A 27558-nucleotide genomic window follows, 5' to 3' on the forward strand; every position below is an offset into this window, starting at 1 on the left:
GATATTATTAATTATAGGTCTACCAGAATCTGATGGCATATTTATATTTAAGAAATAAAAGATTTTTATGTGGCAACTTATTTGACAACTATCAAATTGGATGTCAAATTATTTGTCTTTTTTGCAGTTGATGAATAATTTTTAGGATTTTGTCTAAAAAATCTTCGAAAATGTCGAAAAAGCCGCTGCGATCACAAGCAAGAGGTGTTGTTTATAATGTGTATAGAAAAACATTCGATGAAGAAGGGTCAAACACATCACAATTTTCAATTTTGAAGATTTTATTGGTAAATTGGACTTACCCATTTTGATACTATAAATTAAAAAATATTATATGTAGGTAACTATAATAATATTGTTTGTTGATTAGAATATAATTTTATGAAAACTTATTACAGGTGTTTCCAATACGGCTATTCGTCAAGTCCAAGCTGTCCAAGTCAATTTTATAATGTGTGTCTGTTAATACTTACGAAAATAAACATAATTTTATTTTATTTTTATTTTATTTTATAAAAAATTATAAGCAGTTTTGATCTACATTATCATTATATCGATATGTTCACATGGCATACTGATAATGAATATACAAATATAGGTATGTGTAAATAATAATATGTATTACCTGTATAAAAGTAATTTGTATAATTGTATATTATACATGTAAGTATGTACCTACATAATATTAAGTGGATATCTCATTATTAAGTACAGTATTGTCCACTTATGTAATGTGAGTAATGATATTGAGGACAAAATAAAAAACAAGCAGTATCAAGATCGTTCAGTCCGATTCTGGTTTATCTATACTACATATCTCGCTACATATTGTGGTTGTTTTTAATGATATCTGTGGTTTGCTGTCAGTTATAATTTGACTGTTGACATTTGTCAAAGAAGTTCAAAGACACACTGTGAAATTGTGAATGTTTAAATTTTGGTTTAAATTCAGATAAAAATAAAACTCAAAGTTGTTTGAATAAAATGAATAAAATATAATTTTGTGTACAATATAAAGAGCTGCAGATACATAAATTAAATTATTAATGGATAACATGTCGACCGGCAAAATAGATATAATATGGTCACCAGTACACCACGACAAATTCATTGTTTGGGGTCAAGATATAACCCTTTATGAGGAGGCACGAATTAAGGATATAGAAAAGAAAACATGTACGTATTAAGGCATTTTATAGAAAAACATTAAATTGTAATTAGCGTTTAAATACGTAACCTTATGCTCAAAACGGTATCTCTATGTGGTTTGTTTACATACAAATCTATTGTTTTGTATGTCATTAGTGACTTACTTGTGTAATTAAATATGTATATTTAAATTACTGCATTGCACGAATAAATGTAAGTAATAGAATTAAATCTATCATCATCAAACATAGAAATACTTGAAGTTGTCTGCTTATTCCTATTTACCAAAAAATGATCAAAAAAATCAAACTATTAAAATAATACAATTATTTCAGATACACCAATCTCATCAACTCGGGGAGCTGTTGTAGTCGCGACTCACAATGCAAATGGTGTGAGATGTGTGGACGTCAGTGCTATTGCTGATCAGCCCGACCCTATCCTAGCACTCGGCCATGCTAATGGAAAGATTCTGTTGACCAGCCTCAAACAGGCTTACGATCCATTAGGCCTTGTTGGTAGAGAGTTTTGTAAGTACTCTGATTATTATGTGGCTGTAAATTGTGTTTATGTGAATAAATAAAAAATGTAAATAATGTCTCTGGACAATATTCCAGAGGTACAAGGACATCCTGTGATGGCGGATGCCTTTAAGAAAAAAAAGTACTCTGGTGATTTAAAATATAATCATGATTTCTGATAGGAGATAGTTAATGTTACAATGTTATATATGTATTCTTAAAACTTGTCCGTGTTATTTATTACAATAGTAAAACACTCATTATATTGGTGTATCAATCAATACAATTTTTTGCATATTATGTACTAGCTTTTCATAATAAATTATTGGTAAAACCATGGTGAAATATTTGTGTCATGTTTATGAGATGGCCTAGTATTAATTTTCTGCCTATGCTGTAAGAAAAAAATATAAGAAATATTTGTGTAAAACCATCCTACACAATTTCTATCCATTTATCATTAAATAAAACAAAGTATTCCTTCATAGTCATTCAACATAATGTTTTCTTCCAGCGGCGCGATACCCGCGCGCGTGCAACACGCTAGCATGGAGCCACATGGACCCGCACCTGCTGGCAGTGGGCATGGACAAGCACCGCGCTGACAGCTGCATCCTGCTGTGGGACATGCAGACCTGCGGCACGGAGGAGTTCAATGGAGGTAGATAAGATATGATGAAATATAGGCTCAGTGGTTAGACAGTTTTACGAATTATACAAATATATAGTTCAAAATGTTTTCATGTTGACTCAAAATGATGTCGAAAATTATCCATAGCTAAACTCTGCCTATCTGTGTAATAGGCAGAGTTTTCTAATATTCTATGAGCAATACAATAGATGTTGAACATTACTTCCACAAAATAAGGTTGGAATTTCAATAATGTTTTATACAATGTGGCTTATATACATTTTTGATGACCTTTTAATAGATGAAGAAACAATCATAATGATTCTAGTTGTGTTAAATACTTAGTACAATGCACATATAAATGCACATTTCAATATTACATTATCAACAATTCAATTGCGAAGAGCATAGTTGAATCAATAAAAGTTAACATTTCAATAATTGATTTACCTACATCTTACTGTTAAAAACGTGACCTAACTTTAAAACTCTGCCTAAACTACACTCAAAACGGAATCACACAAGAAATAACTCCACAGAGAGTTCGTCCCCCCCGTCGGGCGAGTCGTCCCGGCCGGTGGTGGAGCTGTGCACGGGCGAGGCTGCTCACGCGGTCGCGTGGTGTGGGTTCGCCCCGCGCACCTTGATGGCGTCCATGAACCTGAAGCATATCAAGATATTTGATTTGAGAGGTATGTGATTTGTATTGCTGTAAGTGGTTTTTTGTGTAATTGTTATGTATTTACTTCAGAAGTATGACGATTTTATCTTCGTGTCGTATTAATACAATCATTGTATCATGGGTAATTAAACTTATAAATACTCATCACAAAAAAATAGACCCACATTGACATTTGACTTCGCGACGTATCACGTGACTAGTAATGTAGTCATACGACTCAATACGATAAATCAATTCAAGTTTGTATGAGTATTTTATCAATTTAAATATGCATTGGATTAAAGTTCTGATTGAAAATTATATTTAAAATTGACATTGAAGGTATTTTGAAATAGTGCAAAAGGTAAATTTTCTTATCTTAAATTTTATATTTTTGTTACAATAATTTTCACTCATCACAAAAATCGAGAACAAGTGACATTTCAGTCAATTCTCTTCACATAATGAGGCAAAATTGTCAGTCAGCCTTAAAAAATATATCTTGAGCGAATATTTTTAACTGCATATAAACATTATAGAATGCCATAAAATTAATCTGTATTGCAATATTGATGCTAGAGAACCGCACAATACCCACACGGTAACTTTTCTCAAATTTTTTGTCCTTTATCATTATGGCTGAAATCCTGAAGGTTTATTTATTCTAAAAAAAATTACGTTTTTTTCGTTTCTTTCTTATGATTGAATATCATAATTGGGCACTGTTTTTTTTCTGGGATAATTACCGAGACGTGATCAGCATATAAAACAGACTCATACATAATGGCATCAGTTAGGTCATTGATATACAACAGGAACAATCATGGTCCGAATATACTTCCCTGTGGTACTCCATTTTGACTATAGTGTGGTTAACATAATATATTTGTACCGTATCCGATGTATTATTGTTGTTTATGTGTTTATGGTCACGATTACGCAGGTGCCTTAATAATTACTTTGACACTAGACCTGTTATGTTATTATATAGTAGTACTTATTCGAAATTCGAAATTCGAAAGGGTACAATAAAATCTATAAAATGGCTAATTTTCAAAAACCTTTAAAAGAAAAACTATTAGATAATTGGACTAGTGGTCAAAGCTTGAAGAAATCTTAGCAACTGATTCATATTCGCAGAGCCCGGTGGCAAAGCGGCCGGCACAGCTGCGACCCGGCAGTGCCTGGGCGTGTGCGCGGAGGCGCAGGGCTACCAGCTGGCGTCGCGCGGCGACAGCGCCGTGTGCGTGTGGGACGCGCGCGCGCTCGCGGCGCCGCTGCTCACGCTGCCGCAGCCGCGCCCGCTGCGCAAGATCCAGTGGTGCCCCACCAGGTAGGGCACAGTGTGCGCACTTCTGTGTCAACAGGTAGCGGTGCACAGTTCTGTGTCAACAGGTAACGATGCACAGTTCTGTGTCAACAGGTAGCGATGCATAGTTCTGTGTCAACAGGTAACGATGCACAGTTCTGTGTCAACTTAAAGAGGTTCATAGTTCCATCAGCCAGCAGTATGTAATTGCATTCTGTTGAAATTGATTTGATATGGTGAGATTCATTTGAATTGAATTGAAACATTTTTTATCTACATTTCCAGGCGCAACTTGTTGCTATCCCTGCAGCGTGACTCAAATACGCTCCGGCTGCACGACATTCAACAGGCTAATGATTATAAATCACAACAAAGTTTTGAGAGTGCTGTAAGTTATGTCATTTCATTTATTCTTAAAGTTCTCTATCTGTAATCATAAACTATTATAATTTTTCTCTTCATTGTTAATTATGTATTATATGTTTTATAATTTTCTTTGTTATTTTTTTTGTGAAATTGGATTGTGTCAATTTTCGCACACTTCCTCTCCTTTATTTTATTACTAGATTTCCACCCGCGGCTTCGCCCGCGTTTTCAAAGGAAAACCCGCATAGTTCCCGTTCCCGTGGGATTTCCGGGATAAAACCCACCCTATGTGTTAATCCAAGTTATTATATGTGTGCTAAATTTTATTGTAATCGGTTAATACGTATTTATCATAATTTATTTATTAATTTTATTTTTTTGACTTATCGAAATTTTCCCACAAAGAGAAATTTTCCTGTCTTATGGAAATTTTCCTGACTTATGGATTTTTACTGACTTTTAGAAATTTTTGCGGCAAAGAGAAATTTTTCTCACGTATAGAAATTTTCCTGGCTTATAGAATTTTTCCTGACGTAAAGAAATTTTCCTGGCGTATATAATTTTTCCTGACTTATACAAATTTTCCTGACGCATATAAATTTTGCTGGCGTATAGAAATTTTCCTGGCTTATGGAAATTTTCCTGTCTTAAATTTTCCTTTCTCATGGAAATTTTCCTGTCTTATAAACATTTTCCTGACTTATACAAATTTTCCTTATCTATACAATTTTGCGACAGAGAAATTTTCCTGGCTTATAGAATTTTTCCTGGCATATATAATTTTTTCCTGACATACAAATTTTCCTGACTTATAAAAATTTTGCTGGCGTATAGAAATTTTCCTGGCGTATAGAAATTTTCCCGACTTATACAAATTTTCCTTACGTAAATAAATTTTCCTGGCTTATAGAATTTTTCCTGACGTATAGAAATTTTCCTGGCTTATAGAAATTTTCCTGACGTATAAAAATTTTCCTGACGTGTAGAAATGTTCCGGACTTATGGAAATTTTCCTTTCTTATGGAAATTTTCCAAATTTTGCTGGCGTATCGAAATTTTCCCGACTTATACAAATTTTCCTTACGTATAAAAATTTTCCTGACCGAAATTTTCCTGACGTATAGAAATTTTCCTGACGTGTAGAAATTTTCCGGACTGATGGAAATTTTCCTTTCTTATGGAAATTTTCCAAATTTTCCTTATGGAAGTTTTCCAAATTTTGCTGGCGTATCGAAATTTTCCCGACTTATACAAATTTTCCTTACGTATAAAAATTTTCCTGACATAGAAATTTTCCTGACGTATAGAAATTTTCCTGACGTGTAGAAATTTTCCGGGCTAGCCGTATGGAAATTTTCCTTTCTTATGGAAATTTTCCAGCTTATACAAATTTTCCTGGCTTATAAAAATTTTGCTGGCGTATAGAAATTTTCCTAGCTTATAAACATTTTCCTGACTTATACAAATTATCCTTGTTTATGAATTCCTGTGAATTACCTGACGTATAAAATTTTCCTGACTTATACAAATTTTCCTTGTTTATGAATTCCTGCGAATTTCCTGACGTACGTATATCCTAACTTATAGAAATTTTCCTGACGTATAAAATTTTCCTGACAGAAATTTTCCTGACGTATAGACATTTTCCTGGCGTTTAGAAATTTTCCTTATGGAAATTTTCCAGCTTATAGAAATTTTGCCGACTTATGGAAATTTTCCTGGCGTATAGAAATTTTCCCGACGTATACAAATTTTCCTTACGTATACAAATTTTCCTGCCTTATAGAATTTTTCCTGACGTATAGAAATTATCCTGACGTATTGAAATTTTCCTGGCTTATAGAAATTTTCCTGACGTATAAAATTTTCCTGACTTATAGAAATTTTCCTGACGTATAGAAATTTTCCTGACGTGTAGAAATTTTCCGGACTTATGGAAATTTTCCTTTCTTATGGAAATTTTCCTTTTTTATAGAAATTTTCCTGGCGTATAGAAATTTTCCTGGCGTATAGAAATTTTACTTCCTTATGGAAATTTTCCTGACATAGAAATTTTTCCTGACTTATCGTAATTTTTCTGTCAATCGAAATTTCCCAACTATTGTTAAAATCATTTTTCTAATCTTCCTAAAATTGGAAATTTTTACGACTGATTTAAGTAAACTACCCACCTATTCCCACCCACATCCCGTACGCTATGCTCTCTATCCACAGGCCGCGCGTGCGCAGAATGGCTCAGTATCTGCATAGCTAGCGAACGTATAAACTCGCCCGGTCGTTGGGCGCTTTCACCAGGGCCTTGGAATTATGGAATTATTATTAATTTCATGAACAATATCATCATCATCATTTTTATTGAAAACAATATTCATATATTTTTCTTTGCCGCCCCGGCTTCGCCCGTGGTACATATTATTATTTCGCAATAAAAGGTAGCCTATGTCCTTTTTCGGGTATCAAAATATCTCCATACCAAATTTCATGCAAATTGGTTCAGTAGTTTAGGCGTGATTGAGTAACAGACAGACAGAGTTATTTTCGCATTTATAATATTAGTATGGATTATGTATTATATGTTTTATAATTTTCTTTATTCTTTTTTTTGTGAAATTGGATTGTGTCATAATTTTTGCACACTTCATCTCCTTTATTTTATAATTAATTATATTGATCTCTTTTAAAACATTATCTTTTCCACTTGCAGTCGTCCGCGTCCAGCGCGCTGGAGGAGAGCGAGGGCGGTGCGGGCGGCGGGGCGGGCGGCGGGCGCAGCGCGGTGGAGCGCGACGTGGCGCCGGCCGCGCACCCGCTGCTCGCCTTCGCCTGCCACCCGGAACACCGCGCGAGGCTCCTCGCACTCACCGCTACGGGTGAGCACTTGAACTGGATACGGCGTTTGATATAGTCACACCACTTGAAAATGCCATTTGAAAGTTTATGTAGTAATTTAATTGTATGTTAGATTACTGTAGATAGTGAAGAGAACATGTTTATATACAACTATAGCATTTTAACAAGAAAATTCCTTTGGAAATGATAGTTTTGTAAACAATTTAGCATAAGGTGTCCCCCAAGGTACTATACTAGGTCCGCTACCTTTGTTCCTCAGGTAGTATGGTGGAGTACCGCATCAGCGAGCGTGTGACGGTGTCGTGGGGTGCAAGTGGAGCGCTAGCCTGGGCGGGCGGTGGAGCCCTGCGTGCGTTACGCCCTAAAACCCGCAACCAGGGCACTGACCTTTCGGACATTATGAAACGCCGCGCTACTACTGACTATGGCCTTAAGGTAGACATTTGTTTCATTTAATCCCTGATGGTTTTAAAGTACATTTTAAATTTGATTCTAGTTGTAATGGTATGGTAATTTTAAATTCTATATCTTTCTTATTTCACTGGCAGCAGTTTAAAAAACGTTTATTGATCTATTCAGTTTCAGATCGAACAAATAATACGCCCGTGCCATTTAAAAATATCGTCGTATGTTTGTACATAATAGTTAAAATTAAGAAAATTGAATTCTTCACTCGTTCAAATCTTTCTCGAAGGACCAAATGAAATACACACAAAAATTATATGCATGTGATACAAAATTATCGTCTGAACTAATTCTTAGTGTATCTGCAGGCGGATCTGTGGCAGAACGCGGAGCTGGCGGAAGATGAGGCGTTGAGCGGTCTCTGGCACTTTCTAGCGCTCAGCAAGTCGCTCGTTGAAGATGGTACGCACAATTTAACTGTTATTTATTATAATAACTAGATTCCCGCCCGCGGCTTCGCCCGCTTTTTAAAAGGAAAACCCGCATCGTTCCCGTTCCCATGGGATTTCCAGGATAAAACCTATCCTTTGTGTTAATCCAAGTTACCCTCTATATGTGTGCTTAATTTCATTGTAATCGGTTCAGTAGTATTTGCGTTAAAGAGTGGCGTGATTTGGCGTGAGTGGGCGTGAGTTGACGTGATTTGGCGTGAGTGGGCGTTAGTTCGCGTGAGTTAGAGTGAGTGAGCTTAAGTTAGCGTGAGTGATCCTGAGTGAGCGTGAGTGAGCGTGAGTTAGCGTGAGTGAGCGTGAGTGATCATGAGTTAGCGTGAGTGGTCCTGAGTAAGCGTGAGTGATCCTGAGTTAGCGTGAGTCAGCCTGAGTGAGCGTGAGTGGACCTGAGTTAGCGTGAGTGATCCTGCGTTAGCGTGAGTGAGCGTGGGTTAGCCGGAGTGAGCGTGAGTTAGCCTGAGTTAGCGTGAGTGAGCGTAAGTGATCCTGAGTTAGCGTGAGTGAGTGTGAGTGATCCTGAGTTAGCGTGAGAGAGCGTGAGTTAGCCTGAGTAAGCGTGAGTGAGCATGAGTTAGCCTGAGTGAGCATGAGTTAGCCTGAGTAAGCGTGAGTGAGCATGAGTTAGCCTGAGCGAGCGTGAGTTAGCCTGAGTTAGCGTGAGTCAGCCTGATTTTGCGTGAGTGAGCGTAAGTTAGCGTGAGTGAAAGTGAGCTTTGTTTTATACTACGTAGTTATTGTTTAAGACTATGTGTACTTTTATTATTGTATATTGCATGGCTTGTGTTTTTTTTTTGTTAAAATATTTCAATTAATATTATAAAGTCGGTATATTTTGACTTGAAATTTTTTAAAATAATAATATGTTGTTTCGTTATGACTTTTTTTATTTGTTTGGAATATGGAGAATAGTTTTGTTTGTGGATGATTTTTTTTCATTTCACTGAATCTCAATAAATATCATTTTCAATTTTGTATACAAAATTTAAAATACGTGTCGTTCTATTCGCAGGCTGCATCCGCAACAGCCCGTGGAAGCACCCGGGCGTGCGCACGGTGCTGCGGGGCGCGGGCGGCGGCGCGGAGTACCGCTCGGAGGCCGTGCCGTCGCTGCTGGCCGACATGCCCAGCCGCAAGCTGCTGGTGTACCGCAGCGCCGAGCGCACGCGCGCGCTGCAGCTGTGCGGCTGGGGCTGGGGCTGGGACAACGCGGCGGCCGGCGTGGAGCGCGCCGAGGCGGAGGGCACGCCGTGCCGCGCCGCCGCGCTGGCCGCCTTCCACCTGCGCGCGCGCGCCGCGCTCGACGTGCTGGCGCGCGCGCGCGAGCCGCGCCTGCGCGTGGCGGCGCTGGCGCTGCTGGCCGCGCCCGCGCCGCCCGACGAGCGCCTGGCGCGCGCCGCCCTCGCCGCAGCAGCCCCCGCGCTGCCCGACGCGTACCTGCGCGCGCTGCTTCACTTCCTGGCCGCCGCGGCCGCGCCCGCGCCCGACTTCGCGCCCGTGCTGGCCGAGACCGGCATGCGGCTGGAGGACCGCGTGGCCTTCGCCTGCGTGTACCTGTCCGACGCGCGCCTGCACGACTACGTGCTGGCCGCCGCCGACCAGCTGCTGCAGCAGGGCGACCTCGCCGGCATCCTGCTCACCGGTCCGTCGACCATCTTAATACGATACACCTTTTTATTCTTAAACATTGCCCCGGTCCTTCGAGCCGGTTATGCTAATGCATTGCATGATGTGCTCACTTTTTTAGAAAAAATACCTCAAATGCAATTAATAACTAATAGTTTTAAGCCTACTTGTGTCAAATTTAAGAAAAAAAAAATATCGACATTGAGCTTACTTGTCAATATAAACAATGCACTGGTCCTTCGAGCTGTTTATGTTGTACTAAAACTACACTAGTGTTTTGAGCCGGATATGTTATCAAATCGCAATAAAAATTGCACTTATTCTTACGAGTCAGTTACTTTTATGCATTGCGTTGGTCCTTCGAGTTTAATTGCCATTGTTATCATTTTTTAATATTAGAATTAATATTGACCAGGTATCAGCCCCGAGGGTATATCTCTAGTGCAGCGCTGGGTGGAGAGGTCGGGCGACGTGCAGTCGGCGGCGCTGCTGGCGGCGCGCTGCTGCCCGCCGGACCTGCTGCGGGACCCCAACGTTACCAACTGGCTTGATAGGTACTATTGTTTATTATTTCAAATTAGTATTAAACATGAAATAACAAAAAATACCTTCGTATTTGTTCATTTATATAGTAGAGCCATTTTAATAGGCAACATTTGACGTCTATCAATTTTATCTTCGACGATATTTTAACAGTATACACCAAAATTAACTTTTGTATATTTTAGAAATCACTTAAGCATAAAATATTATTCGACTTGACACTTTAAGTGCCAGATGACGTAATTGACACTAAAATTAAGTAATTAGTTTTTATTTTATTTTATGTAGCTGGCACTTTTATCCTGGTTGGTTATTGGTTTATCTCACACTGGTTAATATATATCGTAAATTGAACTCACTTTCACGTTTCATCACTCGCGCAAGTCCCGCTTACGACTTAAGCTCGAAGGACCACGATCGACGGGGTTGTAGGGCCCGTACAGAGTAAATAAAAGAATTAAGTACAATAATGCCTTTATTGTCTTAATTCTATATGGTTAATGTCAATGGTAATGAGTACGCGCGATTGCTATGGTGATCGAATGCGAACTAATGAAATATGTACTAAAATGTCGCGTGTCCGCGTAAAATGCTGACAGCGCGCAACGTGATGTACGAACACCGTACAATAAAATTATATTTAAACAACATATACATAATAATTATAGTAGAGATTGTCTAATCTAAAAATGAACGCCCCTCCACTAAACTTAATTGTTTCAATGTGTGAGGACAAATAATTATTGAACCACTTTATATGTGTGCGCGCGTCGATTCTACTGCAAACTTTGACTGTCTCGCGCACTGATTTGTCAACTAATCGGGCGATCAGTTCAGGTGCCTAGCATTGTATGGCGGGGAGAGCGCGCTATGTACGGAATGACACGTCCGTTCTGTCGTGCATCGCGTCATTTATGCACTAGTTGGCCAACTGGTCCTGTCGTTCGGGCATGGACGGGACTGGAGGACTGAACGACCAATGAGGCAGACCAATTTGTGTGTATTGCGTCTATACACGTACTTTGAATGTGAGCGTAAACACAGTGGAGGGGCGTTCATTTTTAGATTAGACAATCTCTATCAAAAATTAAGTACAAGGTACAAGTCAATTATTATTATAATATTATTATTATTAAATAATAATTACGTAATATTAATTACGTTTTTATTATTCGTCGTCATTATTGTATGTTAAATTTATTGAAATTGATGTCAAATATAATTTGACCCCGCCTTAAAATCTGTGGCTCTGGCAATATTGACACTATGTCATCACTATGTTATGTTATGTTTATGGTGCAAATGTCGTCAATTAATGGGATTTATTAAGCACAGAGGTATATCTTTTACAAACTCCTCAAACCGTGTACATTTGGTTTGGGAGAGAAGCAGAACTGTCTAAACGCAAATCACTTGCTAATATTATAAGAGCGTTTTTAAGAGTTCGCCATAACTACGGAATGGAAGACATGTTCGCTGTAAAACAGGGTTTAGAACTATCAGCGTTTGTTCAAATGTTTGCCGATTGGGATTCTGATATGTGGATGAAAATCCAACAATATGAAGAAGCACGCGAAGCTGTTCTTCGTAATAATAAAATGGAAAACGACATTTAATATAAAATTTAAATCCTTTTGTGAATGTATATAATGTTTACAAAATTACAATACCAAAGATATATATTTTTTGCTTCAATAAAGTAATTAAATGGATACACAAAATTTAAGTAAAAAAAAATGTTCATTCCAGCTACCGCTCGCTGCTAGACAGCTGGCAACTGTGGTGGGCCCGGTGCGCGCTGGACACGTGGGTGTACGCGGCGCTGGGGGAGGGGGGCGGCGCGGGGGCGGGGGCGGGGGGCGGCGGGCCGGACGCGCGGCGCGTGGGCGTGGCCTGCACGTACTGCGGCAAGTCGGTCGCGGCGGCGGCGTCCGCGCGGCCCCGCCCCGCCTTCGCCCGCCTGCCGCCCCCCGCTGCTAAGATGAAGGTAAGCTTCGATAAGATATTACTTGTCACGTGTTACGATCGTTCGTATATTAATCTAGTAGTCAGTTTTCAGAAAATCCATCGTCTATTTTGTTACCTTTGACATTTTTGCAATACATTTAAAATTGTGTAGGTCTATAAGTCTGGTTTGATATTCAATCGCAAGAAACAAGTTTTATTTTTGTTTCAATCTACCATAATTTACTGGTTTTGTTTATTTCACCTAATTCAATAAAAATAGTGTAATTTCTTCGAGCTAATTAAAAATATTAATAATTTCAAAAATGAACTACAATTGTACCAAGGAAAGCGTTTAACACATTTTCTATTTCAATTTCAGTGAAAAAAAAAATTGAAAATGTATTTATAATAATTATCGTACAGTCTACCTATTAAGAAACTAGCAGTTTAATAGAAATAAAAGGGTTCATATAGTTAAAAACATAAGAGAATATGCAGCTATACCAAAGGGTGTATTCCAAGGACGCGTTTTAGGTCTTATATTGGATTTAAGTTTTGATGATCTTATAGTAAGTAGATATTTAAAATTTAAATGTAAAAATAAAATAAATATGACACAAATGATAGAGCAGTAGTTTTTCTTGAAAATATGTATTATCAAAAAATAAATTTTATGCCATACTGAATAGAAGAATAAAAAATTTAATTAACAAAGGATAGACAATGTATTCACTTTTCATATATAAGTGTTTTCACGTTGTTATGTTATGGGACAAATGAAACACACGGTTGTTAGCTACCAAGTCTTTATTAAATTATTTTAAACTTATTAATATAACCTACATTACAAATATAAGCAAAACACAAACTATGCATCGTCCTCGTGCACATCGCGATGCATATACAACACACCACATAAGTGTACATTGCAATATTGCAGCAGACCTCCTCGTGCCCGAACTGCCGCAAGCCCCTCCCCCGCTGCGGCGTGTGCTCCCTGCACTTGGGGACAAGCGCGGTGGGGGGCGCGGGGGCGGGCGGGGCGGGGGCGGCTGCGGGGGGCGGGGGCGCGGGGGCGGTGGGCGGCGCGCACTTCGCCGGCTGGTTCAGCTGGTGCGTGGCGTGCCGGCACGGGGGACATGCCGCACATCTGCTCGACTGGTTCAGGTAAAAATAAGAAAAAAGGATCGTATGTGCCGAGCACACGTGTCAAAAGTGAAACTTCTTTGGCAAGATTCTAAGGTACTAAAATCGTCGCTTTATTCTATTACGTGATGGTATTGCCATGACGCGACCTTGAAAATTTACTCTCAACGCGCCTAAAGAAGTTTCACTTCAAAAAATATATATACTTCTGATCACGCATGCGAGAGGAAAGGGATGGATAATGTATCACTATCTTCTTGTTTTCTGTGTCTTGTCTATCTTTATTTTGTCTTTCTTATGTTATTATATTGTTTTAATATCTAATAATACATCTATTAATTACTGTTATTGTATCAGCGCCATTTTTGCTGTATAATAAAAAAAATTCGCCGTTAATCGATCATTTCACTTTAAATACCTAAACTAAATTAGAAAATATGTTGTGTATATTAATCATAACAACCAAGTTTTAATTGATTTTTTTTTATGAAATTAGTAATAACTTATGATTAACATCTTCCCAGCAACCACACGGAGTGTCCGGTGAGCTCATGCTCGTGCCGCTGCAGTTCCCTCGACCCGCCCGACCGAGACAATATGGAGATCTAACGGGACACACACACTCACACGTAGAGTTAACACGTTTGGGTACACATACAGACACTCAAACACAAAGAGGCACGTAGATATATAGATTTTTGTGGGGCACACGGCCACACAGAAACTTAGGGGTACATCGCTAGAATCAAATGTGATCTGACACATAGCCACACCGCCACGAACAGACACATAGGGTACATCGCCACGAACAGACACATAGGGTACACCGCCACGAACAGACACATAGGGTACACCGCCACGAACAGACACATAGGGTACACCGCCACGAACAGACACATAGGGTACACCGCCACGAACAGACACATAGGGTACACCGCCACGAACAGACACATAGGGTACACCGCCACGAACAGACACATAGGGTACACCGCCACGAACAGACACATAGGGTACACCGCCACGAACAGACACATAGGGTACATCGCCACGAACAGACACATAGGGTACACCGCCACGAACAGACACATAGGGTACACCGCCACGAACAGACACATAGGGTACACCGCCACGAACAGACACATAGGGTACATCGCCACGAACAGACACATAGGGTACACCGCCACGAACAGACACATAGGGTACATCGCCACGAACAGACACATAGGGTACACCGCCACGAACAGACACATAGGGTACACCGCCACGAACAGACACATAGGGTACATCGCCACGAACATACACATAGGGTACATCGCCACGAACAGTCGAATTGGGTGTGTACCCAATTCGACTGTTCGTACGTTCTGTGTAGCCACAACCAGATAAACGAACTCATAATTATTTATATAGGCAAAAGACACATATTGTGGGTACATTAAACATTAAGTCATTTCTATGTATCTACATAATATCTAAATCATTAGAATAACGCTAGTATCTATACATGGTTGTGGTTTAGGGTGCAAATATATACATCATATAAACAAGTTAATATTCTATTTCATACTGTATCGCGCGTCAACTTTCTATAAGTCATGTCTTATAAACTTAAGTGCCCTTAAACTTTGTGTACTCATCAAGTATATATATACATAACGTTCAAGACATAATTTGAAATATATTTCAAACAAGCACCTCTTGCGATCTCTAGCTTATTCGTAGCTTTAGGTTCATGTAGAAACAGACTGATATCATTTTAGACAGTGCGCGCACGAGCAACTTTGTCTCCGCAACTATTTTGTCTCTCCTACCTATGGGCTAGTATGAAAGTGCGCGCACGTAGCGACGCAACTCCCCATACAAATTGATGGGAGAGACAAAATAATTGCGGAGACAAAGTTGCTCGTGCGCGCTCACTTTTAGACTTTATATGCAGAATTAGAAATATTTAGCAATTGTAAGAACAATTTGCAACTTAGCGGTCAACTTTGAAGATTGATGTTTATTTTACTTTAGAAAATCACCTCGCCTTTTTGTATTCTTAGACGTTAATTCTCTTAAATATTGGTGCTTACAGTTTTAATATGAAATCATGTACATAAATAAATGTTTTTGTGTGTCAAATGCTTTTATTAATATATTTTAAGATTAAATCGTATTCTGGATGAATACATTATGCTAAGCTTATATTATTGCTGTATATAATTAGAGCAACTTTTGTAATATATTGGTGTAATTTTAATAAAAAACGACGAGGAAATAAATATTTTTGTATAATTTCAATTATTTTGTATCATAAGTTACTGTAATTGTGTTCATCAGTTTAGTCATTTGTGTTATTTTGTTAAAATAAATTCATTTTTCTGAATTCGACTGTTTTATTTATCTACTATACTTTCCGCCAGCAGCTTCGCCCGCATAGTCAAGGAAAACCCTGCATAATTCCCGTTTGTCGTGGGATTTCCGGGATCAAACCCATCCTATGTCCTTCCTCAAGTCTCTAGCTATCTCTGTACCAAATTTGGAGTAAGTAAATCCATGCAGTAGTTTTTGAGTATAAATAGATTTTCCAAAATTGTTATTTGATGAAAAAAATTCAAGAATTCGACACGCGTCTTTTGCTTTGCCGGGGCGACGCCCACCCGTTTAATGTTTATTTCTCACTGACACACTTTGTTTGAGAACATTAATTAGGATTATTTTAGTGATAATAACAAAATAGTATTGTTTGTTGTGAAATGAAATTGCATCGATGAGCAGCTGGATACATAATATTTAAGTACATTAATCAGAAATTAATTTTACATTATTGCCGTACCCGGAGAATAAAATGATAATCGCAAAAAAACACAACTTTTCAGGAAAAATAAAAACCCGAAATGTGACTATAAATTGCAAGTAGTGAGATAAAAAAGGCTCAGTGGTAGCTAATTTATTTACTATAATAATTATCTTTAAAAATAATTTTAATAACGTTATCCAAACTAAAGATTATTGAAATTTAAAAAGTTACTACATTGGACTGATATCTAAATTTACTAATAACTTATCATTATTTTCTCGTTAATTTTGGACATACGCATTATTGGGTATTAGAACAATGAACTTATTCTGGTGTATTTAATGAAACAATAGTATGTAGAGTAATCTACTATAATTATTTTAAAAATGAACGCAGTAAACATCAGTCTTCCTGATCATCATCGTGCCGCATAATGCGCTCTAGTGCTGTAATTGGAAAACGGGGAGTGATTATACAAAAATCTGCACATTTAGGCTGCGTAGGATTCAAATATCGCATAACATTAAAACTAAGGTAATGGCTGTTATCATTTTATTCTCCGGGGACGGCGTTACGTATCAAACTATCTTTGAACCAAATCGAAGAGATAAACAGGAAACATAATTTCTATCGCAATTATAATATCAGTAAGGATTTTCTTTTCACAAAATTGCAATACCCTTTCACTAAAATGCAATAATGAATAATGTCATGAACTCATGAATTGACCTGCTTAACTACCTACTTCATAGGTAGAATTTGAAAAGAACAAGCTTACCTACTTAATTAACGAATTCTTGATACCCATTTTTTTGAGACTTAAAACGATGAAAAATCATAGCCTATGCAGTATGCATATTATTGCATTATATCGCCAGTCATCTACAACTTTGAGCTATTTGCTAAGTGCAAGTTTATGTCAATGTTATTATCTACCGTTTGACTAAAGTCGACTAAAGTACAAAGAAAAGCAGGTATAATGTCATATTATAAAGAAACTTTTTTGTAAAATTTTGATCGGTCTAAATTTTGTTGGTCTCTAGCTTAGTCTCTACTCTCTAGGATAAAAAAATTATTCGCTCGAATTCGGATAGATTTTTGTTAAATTGAGAATTGATTAAATAAGGGTTTGAATGAAAAGTATCAATGTATTTTGATTTCCATTATTGTTATGATTTATAGTGAGATACTTTTGATAATGAGATTCTTTAATTTACGTTTGAAAATTGAAACTACATTATAATAATATATAATATATTCTTGCATGTATTTGATTAGGTTAGTTAGTTTTGTTTAAATTACGTTGTTCAATTATTAATATCGATGAATTTAAGGAGTCGCAACACTCAGACTAAACTAAGAAGTGGGGGTATTGCTGGAAAGGTCTTTAAGATTGAAATTAAATTTAATGAATGAATTTTAATGTTTGTTTAAAGCATTTTAAATACCTACAGAAAAAAAAATATTTGTGAAATTGTAATTTTAAGAGTAACAACATCTATCGCAAAAAAGGGTTGAAAAAAGGGTTTCAGCCTGTGGTTTCAGCCATGCGGTTTTGTTGGATAGGTCTTAATATGTTTGTTAATAGTTTATTGTTAGCTTTTTTGAGTGATAAATTTTATAATTGCTATAATGACATTAGCACTTATTTTTGAAATAGCAGTAGAATATGTTGCGTCGTTTGGGTATTATTTTCATAATTGATTTTGTATTTTAGCAATAACAGAGGTCATTTTGCTAGGAAAAATGTTATATGGAAAAAAATATCCAGATATCAATAGTTACTAAATGATGATAATTTGTTTGCGTTGAAATAATGTTTTATTTAATCTACAGATTAAATTAAATTCTATAATATCGTGTCGTGTCACAGAATACGTAATAGTAGCTAAACGCTACAGAACGGACACTCTCCGCCTCCCGCAAAAATTAAAATTACCTCACCCCCGCGCGATCAGACATAAAATGGGCCATATTTTTCTGCAAGGACGATACGCAACGAAGATTGACAACATTAATCAAATTGACTTAAAGTAATTTTATTATTTTGGATTTGTGATTATCGTTTTTCGTAGAAAATGGTTAGATATTGTGCTGTTTTCGGATGTATTTCATCAGAAAAACGCGAATTTCTTTTTACGCTAGTCACAAATGTGCCAACCATAAAGCGTTAACACACACATTTGCAGTCTCTACAGTGTGACTGTCAAAACGATCATTTTGTATGGAGTGTCCGGGGTGTGGTCGTGTGTATGATTTCAAAAGAAAGAGAGAATATTATATCATTCAAGCGTTTTAATTTCTTTAAAATGTAAGTCAGTATGACATAAATGATAGCGGATAGCCTATGGTTAGACCTTGGCCAAGCCAACCAAAGAGCCCTGAAGGAATGATTTATTGCATTTGTAGTGTGTAGTGTATTTATTATCATAGAAGGTACTTTTCATAGGGGATTGTCTCATTTTAGACAAAATAAAAATGCCAAAGTATTTCCAAATATATATATTTAATATATACATTCATTAAATAATTATTTCATTTGTTTTCCATTTTTAACAATAAAATTCTCAAAGACACAACATTGTTTAAATCTGTTAATCGCGCGGATCGGATCCGAGTCGCGGCGGCGCGCGGCCGATACAAAAATATACGTTACATACAGACAGAACCGCGCCGCTTCCTTATATACATACAGCTCAATGTATTCCACACGGCGCGGCAACTAACATCGCTATAAATTATATTGCACGAATGGCGACAAGCCGCACTCTGCGGCGAAAACATCTCAGTTCCAACAAATATAAACATCTAAGTCAACATACGTCTCAACCGATCATTTAAATATCTGAAAACAGTCATAAGTATTTTATTTACAAGAGTGACGCGACGCGCCGAAAACATCAAATATACAAATTTATGTTCAAAATACATAAAAAATAGTTCCACTAGAGCGTCCCGCGGCGGGACTCGAGGAACGTCCGCCGTTAGACATTCTCATATAAAAATAACAATTATTTACCATTACTGGGTTACAATATAATATCTATACACAGATTTCACATTAAGTGGAGCGGCGGGCGGCACTCACCGATATAATCTATTTAAATATTTATTTACAACGAAAGCGCAGCTCTCCGGCCGCCCGCCGCGTTACGGCTACTTTACAAAAATGGGGCTTATCGTATTTAACGTACACGTAATATTTAGTCACAAAACAAGGTCACCTTGCGATGTTTTGTACGAGAGAAGTAAACTTACAACTTAACACGATCAGCACATTGCCGCAAGCAACAACAAGGGGACGCGCGCGTGTGTGTGCGGGGGGCGCGTGTGTGCGTGCGTGTGCGTGTGTACACAGACACACACACACGCACGGGAACGCGGCGGATATCTTTGGTATGACGCGCGCCGGCGCCGGCTCGCCGCTGAGGGGACAACTATACTAACTTGTACATCAATCGGAGCAAGCTTATCGGAACTGAATTCCTTAAAGGGCAAGAAACGTCCCGGGCAACATTTAAAAATATTCTATATTTTTGACAAAAGACAAATCTACAGAGACAGTAAAGTGCGAGCCGGCGCCGGGCCATCGCGGCTGAGGCCCGCAGGTTCCCCCGAGCGGCCCCCCTCCCCCTCCCCTCGCCCCGCACTGCACTGCGCGGAGCTACGGAGGCTGACCGGGATTCCATTTCATTAATTTATAAACACAAAAGGTCAGCGAAAAGCGGCCTAGCTCCACACAATGCAGTGCGGGCGAGTCGGAGTCGACAAAAATGTGCGACAAAAGGTCACGCGGACGAGGAGCCGCTCGGTAGCCCCACGGCGGGGACGGTCCCCGGGCCGTAACACACACGCGCGTGTCCATATAGTTTACAGTTTGTACACAAATCTTAAAATATTAAAGCTTTCAAATTAAGATTTCGTCTGGAGCGGGGTCGCACGGGGCGCGGGGCGCGGAATGTTGTGTGCGGGGGGAGAGGGGAGGGGAGGGGGGACTCTGGGACACAGGGGAGTGAGGACGGTGGACGAGGGGACCATGGGAATAAAGTTCAACCGCTCATTTGCCTTCATCCTGTTCCATCGGCTCTTCAGACACAGATCGTGAGCTCTCCGAACGGCTGAAAACAAAAAATTAGCGCGTAAGATTTATGTAGATAGAATTAAAGTTTCAAAATAGGTATTATCTATATAAGTATTATTTAAAAATTATATATGTATGTTTGTCAGCCATCAGCCATCATAACACAAGCAAAAGCTTAGTATGGGATCAAATCGTGCTGTGTGTGAAAATTGTCCTGGAATATTATTATTATTTATTGTATATATTTTAAGTTTGTCCCGTTTATTTATATCGATGTTAATAATTAATATGGATATGTAATACTGAATCGAAATAATGTTCATATATGTATGTACAACTCGAAGGATCATTTCACTAAAGATCATCTCTCTGAAAGTAGTCTGTGATAGAAATTTATATGAGGCAGTAAATGACTATCCATTCTAATTTTATGTTTGCTATTGAAGAGTAGCTATAAGAATGTACAGAGGGTTCACTTATTTTATTTTATTTATTTTAAACAATTAGATGACAGAGGTCCATTAATGTTAGTACGTGACTAAGCTAACGTTAGTAAATATTTAAAAAACTTACCTAAGCGCGAGCGGCAGCGGGTGCGGGCCGTGCGCGTGCGCGGGCAACGCGTGTGCGGCGTGCGCGTGCGGCGGGTGTGCGGGGGGCGGGTGTGCGGGGGGCAGCAGGTCGGGCGCGGGCGGGTGCATGGACAGCGTGGCCATGGCGGCGGCCGTGTCGGCGGCGTCGCGCTCGGTCTGCAGGCGGCCCAGCCGCGCGCCCGCCACGGCCGGCGCCGCGTCCAGCGCCGACACGCCCACGAGCGGCAGGTACCGCTTGACGGCCGGCCAGTGCGGCGCCTGCGCGGAGAGCGCGGCCCGCAGCGCGTGCTGGGCGCGCGCGTGCGGCACGCGGGCCAGCTCGGCCAGCGCCGGCGCCGCGCCGCGCTCGCCCAGCAGCGCGCGCACGCACTCCGCCGCGCAGTCGCACATGGCCGCCAGGTCGTACCCGCCCTCCAGCGACAGCACCACCTGCACACCACGCACTTGAGTGACGACGGATTAAACATACATTGCGACGTAAAAGCTTACAAACATATAAAAAAAATGTGTGCGTGTACTAGTGTACACACTTAAGAAGTGAAACTTCTTTATGACCTTATTTTTCAAAAAATAATTTACTATATGCAACTTTATAGAAATACGTCAATCACGCGTGGTAAGGATAAAAACAAGATGGCGCGTAACGAAAAAATGTTACACTAAATTTTTTTCCAACCCCAATAAAGAAGTTTCACTTCAAAAAAACATTCAAAACTACATCTAAAAGTATCCCGCTAATAAAAGCATTTTTATATATTTTTAACCCCTGCCCCAATACGGCAAATAACATGAATTAATATGACATTTGTTACGTCAAAATAGAATCAAAAAAGGGAGGAAACGCTAAGCTTTATCCACGTTGTCTTGTCACCGGTTACTGTCTCTGCAGTTTTATCATAAATCGCAGACCGCCGCTTACCTTCCCGTTGGCGAGCTGCATGAGGTCGCGCGTCATGTGCGCGAAGCAGGCGGGCGACACGTTGTAGCCGCCCATCGGCGCGGGGTGCCCGCCCGCCGCGTCGAACCCGCACGACACCAGCACTATCTCCGGGTCGTACTCCTGCAACCGACACATATGAACGTTAAAACCACATTTGTAGCTTCATATCCGGATCGAAGGACCAATAAATTTAAATCGTATATTTCATATGAAGAAACTTCAAACATGACACATCAAAATCATACCTAACATAATAAACAAGTGATAAGTGTACCGCACGTCTAACTACACTGAATGAGACGTGCGGCACGTACCTTGGCGATGGGCATGACGAGCGTGCGGAAGGCGGCGAGGTACTCCGCGTCGGCGAGCGGCGGGTGGCCGGGCCAGGCCACGTTGACGGTGTAGCCCAGCCCCGCGCCCGCGCCGCACTCGCTGGCCGCGCCCGTGCCTGGGAAGAAGTTGCCGTCGTCGTGCCGGTGCAGCGAGATGTACAGCACCGACGGGTCCTCGTAGAAGATCTGCTGCGTGCCGTTGCCGTGGTGCACGTCCTGCCACGAGACACCACGTTATCAAACAAACATACGACAGCGGACCCAGAGCAGAGCCTTGCGGAACACCTCTACGTTCAATAAATGTTGAACTGAATATAGTTTTGTTTGTGTTAGTATAATTTAGTCCTAAATTAAGATCGGGTTGAAATAATAGTATTTAACTGCATTTTGCAATGTATTTGTGAAAATTTGACGTTTTATAGCTAGATTAACGAAGTCAAACGCTTTCACAACAACTTAAAATTTTCTTCTCAAATTATAAACAGTATAACTTTTGATTTTAAAGATAGTTGATAAAATAACTCACCCAATCGACGATAAGTATCCTCTGCAGACCGAGCCGCTGGTGCAGTTGCTTGGCGGCGACGGCCACGTTGTTGAAGAAGCAGAAGCCCATCGCCTGGTTGGGCTCCGCGTGGTGCCCGGGCGGTCGGACTACTGCGAACCTGCAATATTACTCATTACATTATACATTATGGTATCAAAAATAAACATTTTGTTGTGTGTTGGTGATTATTTAGAATAAAATTTGATACTTATTTTTAAAGCTATTTAGAAATTTAAGTAAGAGAACGCAACATATATATTTTATATGTTAATCCATACTAATATTATAAATGCGAAAGTAACTCTATCTGTCTGTCTGTTACTCAATCACGCCTAAACTACTGAACCAATTTGCATGAAATTTGGTATTGAGATATTTTGATACCCGAGAAAGGACGTAGGCTACCTTTTATTGCGAAATAATAATATGTACCACGGGCGAAGAATGGTTTACTTTAATCAGTCGTAAAAATTTCCAATTTTAGGAAGATTAGAAAAATGATTTTAACAATAGTTAGGGAAATTTCGATTGACAGAAAAATTACGATAAGTCAGGAAAAATTTCTATAAGTCAGGAAAATTTCCATAAGTCGGGAAAATTTCTATAAGCTGGAAAATTTCCATAAGTAAGGAAAATTTCCATAAGAAAGGAAAATTTCCATAAGTCCGAAAAATTTCTACGTCAGGAAAATTTCTATACGTCAGGAAAATTTCTATAAGCTGGGAAATTTCCATAAGTAAGGAAAATTTCCATAAGAAAGGAAAATTTCCATAAGTCCGGAAAATTTCTACGTCAGGAAAATTTCTATACGTCAGGAAAATTTCTATAAGCTGGAAAATTTCCATAAGGAAAATTTCCATAAGTCCGGAAAATTTCTACGTCAGGAAAATTTCTATAAGCCAGGAAAATTTCGATACGCCAGGAAAATTTCTATACATAAGGAAAATTTGTATAAGTCGGGAAAATTTCTATACGCCAGGAAAATTTCTATAAGCCAGGAAAATTTCTATAAGCCAGGAAAATTTCTATACGTAAGGAAAATTTGTATAAGTCGGGAAAATTTCTATACGCCAGGAAAATTTCTATAAGCCAGGAACATTTCTATAAGCCAGGAAAATTTCTATATGCCAGGAAAATTTCTATACGTCAGGAAAATTTGTATGTCAGGAAAAATTATATATGACAGGAAAAATTCTGCCAGGAAAATTTCTCTTTGCAGCAAAATTGTATAGATAAGGAAAATTTGTATAAGTCAGGAAAATGTTTATAAGACAGGAAAATTTCTATACGTGGGGAAATTTCTATACGTCAGGAAAAATTCTATAAGCCAGGAAAATTTCTATACGTAAGGAAAATTTGTAAATTTCAATAAGTCAAAAAAATAAATTTAATAAATAAATTATGATAAATACGTATTTAAGGCGATGGAAACGATTCAACTATAAATTTATATTTAAACATGGTATGCTAAATAGCCTATATTACCGTTGTTAAGCGAATGTGAAGGTAATATTTTTATTTATTTAATTAAGTATTTAATTTGATAGATAAATTTAAAAAAATTAATCAGAGAGATAATGTAAAAAACAGTTTTACTCCTACTTATATTATAAATGCGAAAGTTTGTGAGGATGTGTGTGTGTTTGTGTTTGTTACTCTTTCACGCTAATACTACTGAACCGATTACAATGAAATTTAGCACACATATAGAAGGTAACTTGGATTAACACATAGGGTAGGTTTTATCCCGGAAATCCCACGGGAACGGGAACTATGCGGGTTTTTCTTTGAAAACGCGGGCGAAGCCGCGGGTGGAAATCTAGTAGTTAATATGCAACACAGCACAACATATTAAATATATTATGTAGCATGCATGACCGTTATGTTCTCTTATACAAATGAAATAAAATAAAATATAAAGAAATCAATTTGCATATTACAGTACATTATTTCGATCATTAATGAGTGTGTGCGTGTAGTGTGAGCGCGATGTGTGTGTGTGTGTATGGCACGTACCCGTTGCGCAGCTCGTTGCGCGCGGTGCGCAGCGCCAGGTCGAGCAGCGCGCCGGCGGCGAGGCGCGCGGCGGCCGGCGTGTGCGCCTCGCTCCACGGCGTGTCCGCGTCCACGCCCAGCCCGCCGCACGCCAGCCGCACGAGCCGCAGCGCGCGGGGGCCGCTCCCCCCGCCTGCCGCACTACCCGCGGGGGTGGGGGTCCCCACCGCCCCCACCGCCGCGCGCTCCCGCGACCGCCCGCCGAACGCGTACACGTGAGACTCCGAGTGCACCGACTGCGGGTCACACGAGATAAGATCGTTATACAACGGTATAAACATAATATGAAACATTCAGGAGATTTTGAAATGAATAAGTTTTTTTATAAATAATAAAAAAGCACGTTAAAGAATCCAAAACAAATAACATTGCGATTTAAAATTACGTTAGTCAAAATAACGTCACAAACGACAGACAATTTATACTAAAATACGATGTACAATAATCTACTGCTAAATCATTTGTTAATAGATTTCAAAAGGTTTTTAATGATTTATTAGTTTTAATCTATATTTTAATTTTAATAAAAACTTTAATGACTACAATATCATACTTGTAACTCCTCAAAGGTGGCCTTCCTGGGCCTCGTGCGCTCCGTCCTCGCGGCGAGGCCGGTTTCACACAGCCGCGCCCACACGGACTGCAGCCGCCCGCCGTGCTCCGGGTGCGTCGGGGCGTGCGCGCCGCAACCGCACCTGGTGGACACAATATACAACTTATAGACAACGTTAATGTGCAGAAAAAGGCTATTTTGATCCTTCGAGCCGGATCCGATAGAAAAATAGCAAAAATTAATAGCGCAATACAACAATAACGTAAAAAACTTGTTAAATAGCTATAAATCAGAACAATTGAGACAAAAAACAGTTAAAAAATAAAGATCAACAATAAAAGGTGCATCAAAGAAAGCAACTAAAACGTGTGAACAAAAAATCACCACTTTGCGAGTGTGTGGCGAGCGCTTTACCCATGTTTGAGCATGAGTGCGTCGTAGGCGAGGCCGGTGGGGGGGGTGCGCGCGCCCACCAGCGGGGACGACAGCGCGCGCGCGAGGGGCGCCGCGCCCACGGCGGGCACGGGCGCGGCGCCCGGGGGCAGCGCGGGGGCGCCGGCCGCGGGGCGCCGCGCCGTCAGGTCGATCACCTCGCCCTCCTCGCCCACCTCGCGCAACTGCGCCGCCGCCGCGTCGTGCGCGCGCGTCAACACCTGACGAAACAAATACTTAAGTTGAACTATGGAATAGGAACAGTAAAAAAGTATTTCGATCAGTATTGTTTCGATATTTAAATAAATTTTGTGATTTATTTAAAATAAAATAATTTTTTATTATACATATTTTTATTGTATTTTGAAGAAAATTAATATTTTTTTCTATGTTATAAAATAGTAAACTATTAATTTAAGACAAAAAAGAAAAACATGAATATTCCCTATTACGGTAAAAAAAATATTATTAAAAATTATTTTTTCAATAATGTACGGATAACACGGATTCATTTGTTAGATTAATAAAAAATAACTTAATATTAATGTTAGTAAATTAAGTTAAGTTATGGTCACTCTCAAATAGTTGATAATAATTTTTTTTTTTTTTTTTTGAGTCAAGTTTGGGCTACTTCAAATAACTACTAGATTAGTATCCATACCGTTTTCCGTATCTGGTCGCGCAGGTAGTGGTGCGCGGAGGGCGGGTGCAGCGCGGGGTCGCCCAGCGGCAGCGGCGCCGAGTGCGTGCGGCCCAGCGGCCGCTTGGCCAGCCGCGCGCCCGCCTCGCCGCACTCCGCCTCGCACACCGGCGGCAGCGCCACCGGCACCGGCTGCGGCGCGAGGTGGCGCGGCGGCGGCGGCCGGCCCAGCGAGATGTTGGGCAGCGAGGGCGACGAGAACAGTAGCTCGGGCGAGCGGCCCGTCTCCTCCTCCTCGCGGATGGGCGTCGGGCACGCGCCCGGCGGCGACCCGCGCTCCGAGCTGCCCTCGCAGTCTGTGCACGTATAATGCGTCAGTCACATAATAACAAACAATTTGCTGTGTGAAATTTAAAATAAAAACAAAATTCCGGGTTCCGAGGACCAAAAAACACGGTCCTTCGAACCGGATACGATTAATTTGGAAATAAAATCACAGAAGTTACACGTACGTTGTATTATTCCAATATAACTAAAAAAATGCAAGTTTTCATTTAGTCTACACAGATTTCTGAAATAAAGAATGAAACGAGCCTATTAGCATCTGTAACTAAAAAGATAACAACAACACAAAATGTCAACATAGACCATGATGATCATAGTAACCAGAGGCGGCTCGTGACAAAATTTTATGGGTGTTCACTTGAAATAAAACACTGAAAATACATGGTGTAAATCAGTACAATTTATTAAAAAAAATATATATATATACATTCCGGGATTCAGGGATTCCGAAGACTCATCATGCCCCCATAAAGCAATTTGAAATGCACCACAAAATACGACACAATCTAGTTATTAACCTTCGTAAAATATGTCTGTTTTCATCGACACGGTCATTGAACTCGCGTATTGACTTTCGGTACCTACGCGGAAT

General features: G+C 39.6%; 2 protein-coding genes across 6 annotated transcripts in view; one reads left to right on the forward strand and one right to left on the reverse strand.

The window, feature by feature from the left end:
* The first annotated feature begins 900 nt into the window (after positions 1–900).
* mio (GATOR complex protein mio) lies at positions 901–15327 on the forward strand. The gene is made up of 14 exons (XM_089702859.1): positions 901–1176; positions 1485–1679; positions 2185–2331; positions 2841–2993; positions 4103–4295; positions 4557–4659; positions 7342–7507; positions 7747–7922; positions 8261–8354; positions 9414–10043; positions 10443–10581; positions 12320–12557; positions 13458–13684; positions 14188–15327. Exons 1-14 carry the CDS (start codon positions 1047–1049, stop codon positions 14270–14272), a joined length of 2676 nt encoding a protein of 891 aa, XP_089558985.1. The 5' UTR covers positions 901–1046; the 3' UTR covers positions 14273–15327.
* A 3605-nt stretch (positions 15328–18932) lies between these two features.
* The window catches only part of HDAC4 (histone deacetylase 4), a 107746-nt gene continuing 99120 nt past the window's right edge, over positions 18933–27558 (reverse strand). For all 5 annotated transcript variants that reach the window (XM_089702863.1, XM_089702865.1, XM_089702861.1 and 2 more), the window contains 9 exons: positions 26643–26977; positions 25964–26202; positions 25550–25691; positions 24958–25232; positions 22921–23059; positions 22374–22610; positions 22039–22179; positions 21100–21548; positions 18933–20563 (listed from right to left, as the gene is read on the reverse strand). In XM_089702863.1, coding sequence (XP_089558989.1) covers positions 20503–20563; positions 21100–21548; positions 22039–22179; positions 22374–22610; positions 22921–23059; positions 24958–25232; positions 25550–25691; positions 25964–26202; positions 26643–26977 — 2018 coding nt within the window. In that variant the 3' untranslated portion in view covers positions 18933–20502. The remainder of the gene's footprint in view (positions 20564–21099; positions 21549–22038; positions 22180–22373; positions 22611–22920; positions 23060–24957; positions 25233–25549; positions 25692–25963; positions 26203–26642; positions 26978–27558) is intronic.

The sequence above is a fragment of the Colias philodice genome, chromosome 13 (assembly GCF_061535455.1).
Source record: "Colias philodice isolate Cphi_HAF_F1 chromosome 13, ilColPhil1 Martin Lab GWU primary, whole genome shotgun sequence".
Classification (NCBI taxonomy): Eukaryota; Metazoa; Arthropoda; class Insecta; order Lepidoptera; family Pieridae; genus Colias; species Colias philodice.